This window comes from Macrobrachium nipponense, chromosome 18 (assembly GCF_015104395.2).
Source record: "Macrobrachium nipponense isolate FS-2020 chromosome 18, ASM1510439v2, whole genome shotgun sequence".
NCBI classification, from domain to species: Eukaryota; Metazoa; Arthropoda; class Malacostraca; order Decapoda; family Palaemonidae; genus Macrobrachium; species Macrobrachium nipponense.
In genome coordinates, this window is record NC_087211.1 from 69,970,533 (window position 1) to 69,983,905 (window position 13,373).

Consider the following 13,373-nt stretch of genomic DNA (forward strand, 5'->3'; position numbering starts at 1 on the left):
CTGACCATAAGGTATTTGACCTATTTGACATGTTCATTTTCTTCCAGTTCGACCTTAAATCCTTGTGCGTCTCTCCTTTATTGTCTGGTTCTCTTTATCTTGGTGTCTAACCACTCTAACTTCCGCTTTTCAATGTCTCAAGCGCTGAATGGCCCGGAACTACCCTGTGGTTGGCTCCACAGTCTTAATATCATGAAGCCTAATTTACTGCTCACTTCCTCAGATGGGTAATGAAGTTATCATAAAGGGGAAGGTTTTTTTCCCCTTACCCCAAATAAGAATGGGATCGATTTCAGGACTCTCACAAGAATATATATACGTATACATATATAATATATATATATATATATATATATATATATATATATATATATATATATATATATATATATATATATATATATATATATATATATATATATATATATATATATATATATAGTATATATCCATAAATCCACATTATAAAGGAAAGTTAAACAAGGACTTGGAAAAGTACTTTCGTAGTATATTCTGCATTTTCAAGTTCGAACTGACTTGAAAATGTAGAATATACTATGAAGTACTTGTTTTCACTTTCCTTTCTACCGTGGATTTAAGGATATTCCCAAATACGTGTCCTTCGTGCTACATTGGATATATATATATATATATTATATATATATATATATATATATATGTATATATATATATATAAATATATATATATATATCTATATATAATATATATATATATATATATATATATATGTGTGTGTGTGTGTGTGTGTGTGTGTGTGTGTGTGTATCCAACCTACCTGTCTATTAAATGAGGATTAAATAAAAACATTTTTGTTTTATTGGGTCTCAATAAACATTTTGTAATAATTCCTTTCTTTTGAAAAAAAAAATTTGACATAATTATGAATTGTCCATACTGTTTTACCACTATATTTAAATTTTAAAGGTCATTGATCCTGAAATATTATTATTATATTATTATTATTATTATTATTATTATTATTATTATTATTTTTATTATTATTATTATTATTATTATTATTGTTTTGTTAAAAATAACTGCTGCTTCAGCACTATTAATCTTATAAGAGTCTTCTCTATCTTTCTGATGACGGCTTTCTCGTTGTTGCTTAGACTGGCGAGCAACGCACCAAAGGGCATGGTAAAATTCGGGTTTGAGTCATTTGATTTATTATTGCTTATACAGCGCATCGTCGTCATGCCTGTCAAAAAGGATTTCCTGCCACGCCCAGGAGGGCGCCATTAGGCAGCACGCCCCTTGCAGTACACCGCAGAAACATCACGAGAGACGACATCGTCAGGAATACTAAGATCATCGGGAGAGCACCTGACCCACGACGTCTGCGTCTCTAGAAGCGCTGCTATCCTCGAAGAAAAGCCTCCCCTCAATACCACCCAAGAAGCGTTCCTGATACCGACGTGTGTGAGGAGGACCACACCCCTCTCCCCTAACGAAAGTACCAGCGCGCATGGAACGAACACCGGACATGAGAATAATACCAGGGGTGACGTCAGCAGGTAGTTAAGCCAAGCCAATCAAGAGGCCTCCCGGTGATACCCCCTACCTGAGAAGGTCTGCAAGACTAGTCAACGCCCGCAGTATGAGTCACCTTCCCGGGAACCAATAAAAAACTCGACCGACCGGAGAAGTGCTCTGACCGTACTTGGAGAGATCGCAACACCACGATAAAAGGAGAAGGACTCGCCAGCTTAATCTTAAACAACAACAACCACACTGAATTCTATTAGTCTTCAAACATTTTTATTTATCTTTCTTTCATTTTCCCATCTGTTTCTGTTATTCTAGGTTGTAGGCATTCCTTATTTAAAGGTTTACGTCACATGGATCATTGTCAAATGAAGTTGGGTAATAATTAAAAATATGTATTTTAAAAATTTACATACTATACAACCAAAAGTTGCAAATCCTGGAATTGAAGGTAATGCAGGAAAGACCAAATTCCTAGGCTATCATGCGTGCATTATATTCCCATACATCAATTTAGACAGCTAATTTATATAGAAGAGGTTTTGAAGTAAACAATGAATTGGTCTAAAATATATATTCTTTCAGAAAGCATTTTTACATAGATCAAGAAACCTGAGAGATTAGGTTTTCATATCAAGCATACATTAACCGTCTGGACTCGTTATTTCACTGGAACACCAACGTTCTGGTTCTTGTTAAGCCTAAGAAATATCATTTTATTTCCCTATGATTTTTTTGTGCCCATGGGCCACTCCACCCAATCCTTTGTGGGCATTTCCAATATGGTTTCCATGGCTGTACCCAGTGGAGTGACTGTATCCATGGGCATAGTTACCGGCATCCAAGAGACCACCATGGCCACCAAATCCTCCACCGAATCCAGCATTAAAGCCTAAGCCATGACCTAGTCCACCGTGCCCTAGGCCTCCATAGCCAAGCCCTCCAAGTCCAAGGCCTCCATGGCCAAGTCCTCCAAGTCCACCAAGTCCAAGGCCATCCATAGCCGAGCCCTCCATGACCAAGGCCTCCATGGCCAAGTCCTCCAAGTCCAAGGCCTCCATGGCCAAGCCCTCCAAGTCCAAGGCCTCCATGGCCAAGTCCTCCAAGTCCACCGAGTCCTCCATAAGCTAAACCTGGTTCAGGATCAGCACTTCGTTTGCCGAGCAAGTGCTTGTTAAGATGGCCATGTGACAGTCCTCCCAATCCTCCGTACCCAGTTAGAATGTTGTTTCCATGGTTGTATCCAGTGGAGTGGCTGTATCCATTTGCGTAGTTGCCTGCACTTAAGAGGCCACCATAGCCTCCGTATCCACCTCCGTATCCAGCATTTCAGGCCTAAGCCATAGCCAAGACCACCAAGCCCTACCCCTCCATGACCCAGTCCCCATAACCCAATCCTCCTAGGCCAAGGCCACCAAGTCCCCCCCATAGCCAATTCCAGGGTCAGCTGAACGTTTCTGCTCTGCAGCCACTAAGGCTACCAACAGCACTCCAATCTGAAGAAGGGAAGTTTTATTTACGACATAAAAATAAAATTAATTATATATGATGGCAATATATGTAGGTTTTTTGTGCAATACATGGAAAAATAAGAATGGGGTTTTACAAAGAAAATAAGTATTTTATTAGGTTAATGAAATCACTGCAATCAAAATTGTGAAGTATAGCTATAAAATACTGTATATTCCGGCTACAGAAGCTAGTTACTAAAATAGAGATATGATTCTAATGACACTTATAAAGCAAGTTACTGCCATCATAGGTTAAAATGATACAACCACAAAATCATTGCCAGCGAAGACTTAATAACCATGATGAAAATAAGCTGTATCATTACCATTACTCAGTAACATTAAACATTTAAGTTCTTTATCGTATGAACTGGTGTAAGGAGACTAAATCACAATTTTGTTAGGTTGGCAATCGGCTCCTCCGAAGGATATTTTCTTCAATGGAAGGAGAAAACTGAAACAAAATAAAGTTGAAGAAGCTGGACACCAAAGCAGGAAGAGGGCAGAGGATGAGAAAGAAAAGTAAAAGGAGAAAAGCAATATGTTTGTAGGAGCTTGAAATGGTACGTTGCAAAGAACTTTTTTTGAAGTTTACAGTGCGCCATGTAAGACTCTCTGCATGCGATCTCTATCTGCAGTTTTAGGCAGCTAAGAACTAGAAGACCAAATCAATAGACAGAACAGAAACTCAAATATTAATCAACTTTAAAACTTGGAACCTACCAAGGCTCTCATGGTGGTCTGAGCAGGACGAGAGACGGTCAGGTTATGACAAGCGGAGAGGAAAATTGGCCTTTTATACGCAGTCACAGCATTTATATAAAATAAAGTAATAATAACCTTTCTCCGCTAACCCTCAGCCCCACCCAAATCCTGAAGTTGGAAGGGTAAGGTCCCTGCGGTCACATTTATCCTGAATTCTTCCACGCTCCTAATGTCCTTCGGATTCGATTGGGCTTAATAGATGTTTTTTTTAGAAACATGCTGGAATATTTCCCCCAACGCTCTGGACAGTATCTCGAAGCGTTAACTCATAAAACTTTCAACTGAAGAATAATTTAGTGTTTTCAATTTCCTGGGTATAATTTCCTTGCCTGGTGTGTTAGGCAGAAGCAAATAATCATAATGTGGCTCTGAAAAAAGTGGTAGTCTTTAGGCTTATTTGCCGAAAACCTCCTCAATGTTTATCAGTAATGATTCGAGCACCCATGCACGCGCACACTCTCACATATATACGCACTGAGCATTTCACTTCTGCATTCCAAGAATCTCGTGAATCATTCATATCAAGGCCCTTTTTTCTTTCTAATACCTATCTATCCAGTTCCTCTTCCCGCTGAACACCTCTCAATTTCATTTGCTTGTCACCACATTATCATCCTTCATTTTTTCCTTTTACCCGAATTACCTCAAAACTCTCCCCATATATTTCCACTGTTTTTACACCTCTTTCCTGCATCTACACGTCTTTCATACTCAGTTTTTAAAAGCCGTATATTATACAAACAATAAATTTTATCACTTTGAACCTTTCAGTTTTATTTGAGTTCAACATCTACATTTCAACTTGCATAAAGGAGAGCTGGTTGAACATTCCTTTGGCCTTCAAAGGAACTCCAATTCTCATCTGAATCTTCTGCATATGCCCTACTGCCTTCCTCGTTGTACCTTATGCTTTGTCTTCTCGTGTTCTTGTATGATGACATCTTATATATTTAATGTAGAATACTTATGAGAATCTACTGATCCCATTCTTCCACCTTCCATACCAACATTCATTGATCTATTGCCTTGGATTCCACTAAACCTTACAACAGATTTACTTGCACAGTAAATCTGGTCTATTCTGTGCGTGGTTTCCCCGGAGAGGGAGGGAGGTTGGAGTGTCCTTCCAGCCTGAACTGTACTGCCTTTTTTATTCCTGTTTAACTTCCGACTGGGCTGTCCATCTTCTGTAACTCATCCTTGCACGAATTTTCATTTCCTACTTTGAAGCACACCCTTCGGGCCAGTCATGTCGAAAAGACGAATGATTTGGTGGCCTGCGTACGCCGTCTTAGAATTATTATGCATTCCTGTAAGCACAAGCATGAATATCAAAGAAATGAATAAAATCACACACATATCGATCTTTCCTTAAGGTAAGATTATTATTAATATTATTATCTATTTTTATGTATTTATTTTTGTAAAACTTGATCGACACCTTTCAGGAATCCATATATATATATATATATATATATATCATATATATATATATTATATATATATATATATATATATTTATATATATATAGTCCCATCTTGTTGCCATTTAATGATAAGTAAAGATTAGTATATTTGGTAAAATATTAAATGTTAATTACTTGAGTGGGGTAATTTTTTGTGTTAGCTTGTTTTCTCCTCCCCGGTGGTTTGCTCGTTTTAATATTTTACTAATGCCCTTTGTCTCTTCCGTATTTGGTGTTGAGTGGGTGTGTGTGGCCTTCCCCCGGTCCCCCCGCTCTGGGTGGCCTTTGGGGTTATGGAAGACTCCAGTTGTTTCTGAAAGTCGTCGTTTTCTGAGCCATCACTGGAAGAGGTCAGGTATTCCTCGCCTTTTGTGCGGCTGCTGCTTGGAAGCATTTATATATATTTGGAATATCTTACCATTGAATGTTGCAGCTTTTTGGGCCTGTCCTCGATCACTTTTGGAAGGATTCTTTGGATCATTCATCCCATGATCCTTATTCGGAACTCCATCATTGGCCATGGTTCAGTTACAAAGCCAAAGGGGACCTCACTGTGATTTGGTAAGGTCGATACCCATTTATCTATATTGAATTCTTCAATTTTATTTGGATCACGGCATTTGAATCCTGTTTTGGGCTTTAGTACCCCTGCTTCAATGATTTATCCTCCAGACGTGGAGTTTGGAATTGTCCTTCAAGAGGAGACCCTTAAAAGTCATATGAAAAAGTTGTTATGGATATTAGTTTTTAGTTGTTAGGCTATTCTCTCTTTTTGTTTACCTCCTCCTCTCTGGACCCTCTCAACTTTTTTGGTATGTGTGTGTTGTGTTATTATCTATCTTTAATTGTGTAATTGCTTTCTTTTGCAGGTGATTTGGCGTGAGTGTTATTCATATTTATTTGTATTACAGAGGTTCAGGTGGTATTTCTGTCTGATACTTATGTATTGAAATTAAGGCTTTTTCTTAGTATTTTCTTTGCCCCCTTGAATTGATTTTGCTCACGGTATTGAAGTGAGATACTATTCCACCAATTGTGGACTTAGTATTGTGTATGTGAATTCTTTTGATTAAGTGGAAATTGTGTATATATATATATATATATATATATATATATATATATATATATATATATATATATATATCATATATATAATGTTCTTGCGTATTGGGGCACGGCCTTGTGGACCCCAATCGTAAATATAAAATATTAGACGGGAAAAAATGGAAAATAGGGGGCATCTGACTTACCTTGGATAACTGTAAAAACGATTAATTTGGTTCTGGGAGGTCGCCAGGAAACTCAGCTGATTAATTTACATTACATTTATTTACAAAAGTACATGGACTGGCCTGGTATAAAGGCATGGCATAGAGCCACATGGGCAGAGTGCTGTATAATGTCTGGATCGCTCCTATCTCTCACAATATGGAAAAACTGGCCACAATCAAATCTAATTCAAAGCTGGTTTCCAAATTTGATAATTGGTATCTTGCGGCGAGGAAGCTCTTGCGTGCCAGGAGACATGACATATGACTCAGGAAAAATCTGGAAAAGTTCCCAGATTTGACACAATCAAAAATAAGGACTTCTTGCACCATATTTCAGCTACAAGGCAATCACTTATTTAACACACACTGGGGAGGAACTCTAGTGTTAAATGAAATATTCAATGAAGACTTAGTTTGTGTGGGACTATCACAAAAGGTGGTATGCGGCCACGAGGCAGGGAAACGAACAAAGGGATGTTCATTTGAGAATTAGGAGTTCGAATTGGAAAATGTGGAAGAGTTTACTTGACTCGGAGGAAAAGAACTGGCAATATGGCTGTAACTCAAGACGTACCTGGATGCCTTATGTAGTGGACCTTTGTAGCATCTGGCGTCGGCTTTGTCCAAGGTCGGGACGCCAGTTAGCCCCTTTGTAGGCCTATGGGCAGGCTGGCTTGGACGTCTGGCCTAGGTCAAGGACTGGAGTGGAATGGGAGCATCGTTGGGCGTGAAGCTTGGGTGTTGGGGCTGCTTCTCCCCCCACTGTTGGCAAGCCATCCTGGGAACAGAACATATCGCCAGCGAGAGGTTCACAGGATAATAGATCTTAAGAGTAAGCCTAAGAAGACCTAGCTAGCTACACACTTCCTTTTGGGATACGTCCCTAAGGCTTAAAGGAGTCTTTATTCCCCCCTGCTACTAACGGCTGAATCCGGACATGCCTATCTGGCCTGAGTTTTCCCTCCTAAAGTCAGCTGATTAGAAGAAAAATGGCTGCTCTTCTAGCAATTGAATAATTTAAATGACTGCTGGGAAGACGAGGGAGTCAATAAACATAATAATATATACATGCATAATGAACATCAGGCAATTCCCCCTAATGGCATTACTGAGCTGGAATATAAACAGGTGGTTGAGGTCATTAAATTCAATCTCCAACCGAAACTATTTGAAAGCTAAGGAAACCTGTTGATCTCTTTTACATCTAATTTCAATAACGTTGTAAAAATTATTTCAAGATTTCCTGGTAACGATATATATAACGATGTATATTGTATATTGAGTTAAGTGTAAAATTTACCTTTTGTTTTCTGTTGGAGAAACTGGTGGGAGTCTAAAATAAAATGTTGCAGAATATTGAAAGACTGCATATTTTCTTGACTGAAAATAATCATTAATATATGAAGACATCAACTCTATAAGACCAGTAAGACGCCCTGAAGGCGCTAACTCGCGAAGCTTCAATTTAAACCATCAAAGGGTTAACTATAACTGGTTCACTTAAGGTAGATTCTTGGATGAGCCTTATTCTCGCGAGACGTTAGTTTGGCGGCCGCTGATTGGCTGGGAGCTGCCTACCTCCCGGTACCAGCCAATCAGCGGCCGCCAAACAAACGTCTCGTGAGAATAGGGCTCATCCAAGAATCTATCTTAAGTGAACCAGCTATAGGTAACTCTGAACTCTCTGCTACATAATTATCATAGTTAATTGCATTTTAAATAGTCTCAAATAAATCATATATGGGATGAAATTGGAAGATGTAAGGTTTTATCTGGTGAAAGATTTTTCTTTCAATACTTTTGGAAATATTAGCATTTGAATGGCGTTAGGACCAGGCCATGCCGGGCGTACCAGGCCATGCCGGGCCGTGCCAGGCCATGCCGGGCCGTGCCAGGCCATGCCGGGCCTTACTGGGCTGTGCAAGGCTGTGCCGGGCTGTGCCAGGCCGTCAGAAATGAGCCCGTTTCCAGTAAGACTGATAATTTAAAGATAAATCTTACATGGGGTGAAATTTAAATTTATAATGTTTTATCTGACGAACGAATTTTTCTGATATCTTTAATACTTTTGGCGATATTAGCATTTGAATAGCGTCGGGACTAAGGCAATAATTAGAACATTATTTAAATGTGAATTTATGATATATTAAAATTAGAATTAAAAATAAATCTTAAACTGGATGAAATTTAAAGATGTAAGGTTTTATCTGCCGAAAGGATTTTCCTTTTATCTTTAATACTTTTTGGAGATTTGAATAGCGTTAGGGCCGGGCCGCCAGAAATGAACCCGTTTCCAGTGAGACTTCGCTTTGCTCGTAATGAACACGAAGATGTGTTGACCAATTATATAACCACAATCGGTAATAAACTAGAGACAACTGTGATTTTTTAAACATGCCAGTGGAGTGACTTGTGCATTACCAATTTTTCCCTGCCTTCTCTATAATCTCAGGTAATCACTCATATTTCCGAATATTATCTTTAATGGGTAGTTTCTTTTATCAATGGAGCAAATTAATGGGCCTAATAAAACATTTTCTGCTCATTCCATTCACTTTCAAAAGGAATCTCGAGATTTTAACTGCCCCTGTATCCTAAATTATTATCATTATTATATCTAAATTCTTGCAGCTTAAAAATTATTATTATATCAAAGAATAATTTGCATAAAAATGAAAAACCTAACATTCATATCAAAGTTCTCTCTGTCCTACATTTTTTTTTGTTTTTTTGCCAGAATTTTTTCCCCCTCTCCCCTTGAAGTTAGGATGTGCTTTTAGATTCCATTATCGAAGATGAATGAATCATATTTAGGAAATTCCGCTTCAAAATGATGCCGTTAAGTATCAAATCAGTTACAGTCATCAGTATCTAGCGATATTTGAAATGTGATTCGTGTTTCCATCTATCTTTCTGCATTTTGGCCTATTTTTCTTTCATGTTATCTATATATTTCTGTCTTTCTTGGTTTCACGTAAACATTTCCATAAAGATAGAAAATTTGAAAATTTTGAAATTGAAATTTGGAAAGATCAAATTCTTAAGCTTTCAATTTTCATACATGTCCTCATATAACTTCAGACAGCTATGTTATGTAGAAGAGGTTTAAAAGTATACAATAAATGAGACTAAAAATATATTTTCGTTCAAAATGCATATTTACATAGATCAGGAAACCTGGGAGATCAGGGTATTCATATGAATCATATATTAACCATCTGGACTCATTTTATTTTATTGCGAAGCAGGGGTTGCCGTATCCTTAACACTTTCCAGACAGAGGCATTTCACTTGAAACACCAACTTTCTGATACTTGATAAATATGAGAAATATCCCTTTACTTTCCTATGATGTTTTTGTGCCCATGGGCCAGTCCACCCAATCCTTTGTGGGCATTTTTAATATGGTTTCCATGGCTGTATCCAGTGGAGTGACTGTATCCATGGGCATAGTTACCAGCATCCAAGAGACCACCATGGCCACCATATCCTCCACCGAATCCAGCATTAAGGCCCAAGCCATGGCCTAGTCCACCGTGCCCTAGGCCTCCATAGCCAAGCCCTCCAAGTCCAAGGCCTCCATGGCCAAGTCCTCCAAGTCCAAGGCCTCCATGGCCAAGCCCTCCAAGTCCAAGGCCTCCATGGCCAAGTCCACCAAGACCAAGTCCTCCATAACCCAGTCCTCCAAGTCCGCCAGGTCCTCCATAGGCTAAACCTGGTTCAGGATCAGCACTTCGTTTGCCGAGCAAGTGCTTGTTAAGGTGGCCATGTGAAAGTCCTCCTGCTCCTCCATATTCCTTTAGAATGTGGTTTCCATGGTTGTATCCAGTGGAGTGACTGTATCCATTGGCATAGTTCCCAGCACTCAAGAGGCCACCATAGCCTCCATATCCACCTCCGTATCCACCATTAAGGCCTAAGCCGTAGCCAAGACCACCAAGCCCAAGCCTCCATGGCCCAGACCTCCATAACCCAAGCCTCCAACTCCAAGGCTACCCTAACCCAGGCCTCCAAGTCCCCCATAGCCAATTCCAGGGTCAGCTGAACGTTTTTGCTCTGCAGCCACTAAAGCTACCAACAGGGCTCCTATCTGAAAGAACCAAAATTTTCCTTGGATCATAAATAAAGTACTAATGAAAATATTTAATAGTCATATATATAGTGTATGTATATATATATATATATATATATATATATATATATATATATATATATAATATATATATATATATATTATATATATATAAAAGGTATACAGGAGGTGCAGACATAAGAGGTTCAGGAGGTCCATTGATACTAAACATGAAGGCCAAGATTTATTATAAAACGTTTCGCACATCAACTTTGTGCATCTTCAGTCTGTAAAAAGAGAAATGCATATATTAAAAACTAAAAAAAGGAGTTCTCAATAGTATTCATGTTAAAATGCATTAAAATATAAATAATAAAAAATTTAAAAAAAGAGAAGAAGAACACTGAGGTACTAACGACTAGAATGGAAGGAAAGCAGGAATGATTTTTGAGAGAGCCAGGTCCAAGACGTTGACTATGCCAGATATAGAGGTGAAGTCGAGGTGTTGCTATTCAATGGGGGAACCAGCCTTTTAATAATTAAACGATTCCAAGGTAGTTAGGTGGTCCGGGTCTTTATTTAGTATAACCTATTATCGAGAAGTGCTGTTTTGATACATTTATTTTGCATTAGGAGGCATGATTCTTGATACTAGAAAATTCACGATTACTAATTCTTTGAACCTGTTCTATAAACTGAAACCCACCCATATTGGCTACTATCTCATCTGCAGTAATCTTCGAGTCGATCCCACGTAAATTGCAATTCACATGCGCAGATCATTTACCCATTGGTTGCTTGACAAAATAATAAAGTTAGTTGAATTATGTGCATCTAATAACGTATTTTTTCATTCGGGGAATCATTCTCACAAGCAAAAATTCGGGGTGTAGTATGGGTAGTCCTTTAAGTCCGGTTTTTAGCCAATCTGTACATGGAATACTTTGAAACTACAGTAATAAATGCAATAAAACCCAAAACACATGCTGTGGATGAGATATGTGGATGATATTCTAACATTTTGGGATAATAGGTGGGGCAATTTTATGAATTCCTCTCAAAATTAAACGCATCAGTGCCCAGCATCAAATTTAAAGTTGAATGGGGAAACAGAAAACAAAATTCCTTTTCTTGATGTTTAATAATCAGAGACACGACAAAAATACACAATTTACCATATACAGAAAACAACGTTCTCACTTTCATACATTCACTACTTTAGCTATCACGACATTACTATCAAGATAGGTGTAGCCAGCAACTTGTTCTTAAGAGCCTTACGAATTTGTTCCCCATATTTCCTGGAAAAAAGAATTTGAACTAATTCGCAAGCAACTTTCGTCTTTAAAGTATCCTGACCAATAATTGAGAAAGCAATTCACAAATCAAACGTAATTTTCTACCGACCCCCCTCAAGACAAGACCAGAGATACACCCAACAATAAAATAAAAATTCCACACCTTGGACACGATTAAGAAGGTGCTCAGACTCTCGGAAAATCTAACCCTTTTGCATTTACTTACCCAAACACCTAGCCAAATCCCTGATTACATCCAACAAAAAAACATTTCCCAAGGACACTGAGGTTTACCAAATCCCATGCCAGGACTGTGACCAATCTTAAATCGGATTTACAGGTAAATCACTTCCCCAGAGATTAATACAACACAAATGGTCAGTTAGGTATGGACAACAGAACTCAGCTATTTTCAACCATATAAATGAACATAACCATAGAGTAAACTGGAATTTGTCATGTGTAATTTATAGCAGCAACTGCCGGTACAAGAGTCAAATGATGGAATCGGCCTTCATAAAAGAGAGCGAGTAATGAAACATCTCAAAAGGAGCATGGATTTCAGATTACGATCAACAAGGTTTTCATTAAAGGAAGATTATCAGCAGGGGTGACCTAAATTGGCTTGCCTGTGGATGGACCTCTTGGTTAAATACCACCTTTCTGTAAATTTTTTTTCTCATTCATCTACCTGAAGAGGGAGACAGCAGTCTCTGAAATATAGTACTATTCTCTATATTTGGTTGTTTTTTATGGGCTTCCTTTTATTAGATATATATCTATATATATATATATCTATATATATATATATATATATATATCTATATATAATATATATATATATATAATATACACACACAATCTTGTAAATAAAGCATATTTTCTTTTAAGTAAAATGTTCAGGAGCAACCTGAAGTTTGAAGAATGGGATTGAAATAATACTATCATTATTTTACTTTTGAAATATCGCTACATCTATCATTTCGTTATCCCTGGAAAGTATTCAAAACAGCTAATAAGTGGCTCTTACTTAAACATTCTTTAATGAAAAGCGGGTGCTACAGTCACTCACATGGCAGGATTATTTGTATTCTTCAAAGTTCTGCTATCAACAGATTGTGTCTGAGCATTAAACAATAATATGGAATAGGATATAGCAGACGAAACGATTTGAAATGACAGCGCTTTTGGTGTACCTTGGTATGATTTTCAGGTGTGGAATATAAAAGAAAATCACAGTTCAAATGGTTAAACTCTAAAAGTTTCAGAAAATGAAAGTTAAAGAATTTCTGCACATGTCTGAGCTCTTACTTCTTAATGAGGTTACCCTTCTAGCATTCCTCTAAGAGCTAAATATGATCAACACAAAACTAAAGCCTCTATGCTTCCTTGTAGACTACCGTAATATTTTACCAACAAATTCAATCAGTCAGTTCTCTCAGGTGACATCGTCCTACTTACCAAGACTCTCATGGTCCCA

At 37.9% G+C, this 13,373-nt stretch overlaps 1 protein-coding gene across 1 annotated transcript in view; it reads right to left on the bottom strand.

Annotated features, from left to right (window-relative positions):
- LOC135196802 (acanthoscurrin-1-like) overlaps window positions 1-13,373 on the bottom strand; it is a 50,229-nt gene extending 36,856 nt beyond the window's left edge. The window contains exon 1 of the mRNA XM_064223591.1: window positions 13,355-13,373. Within this exon, the coding sequence (XP_064079661.1) occupies window positions 13,355-13,366 (12 nt within the window). The 5' untranslated portion in view covers window positions 13,367-13,373. The remainder of the gene's footprint in view (window positions 1-13,354) is intronic.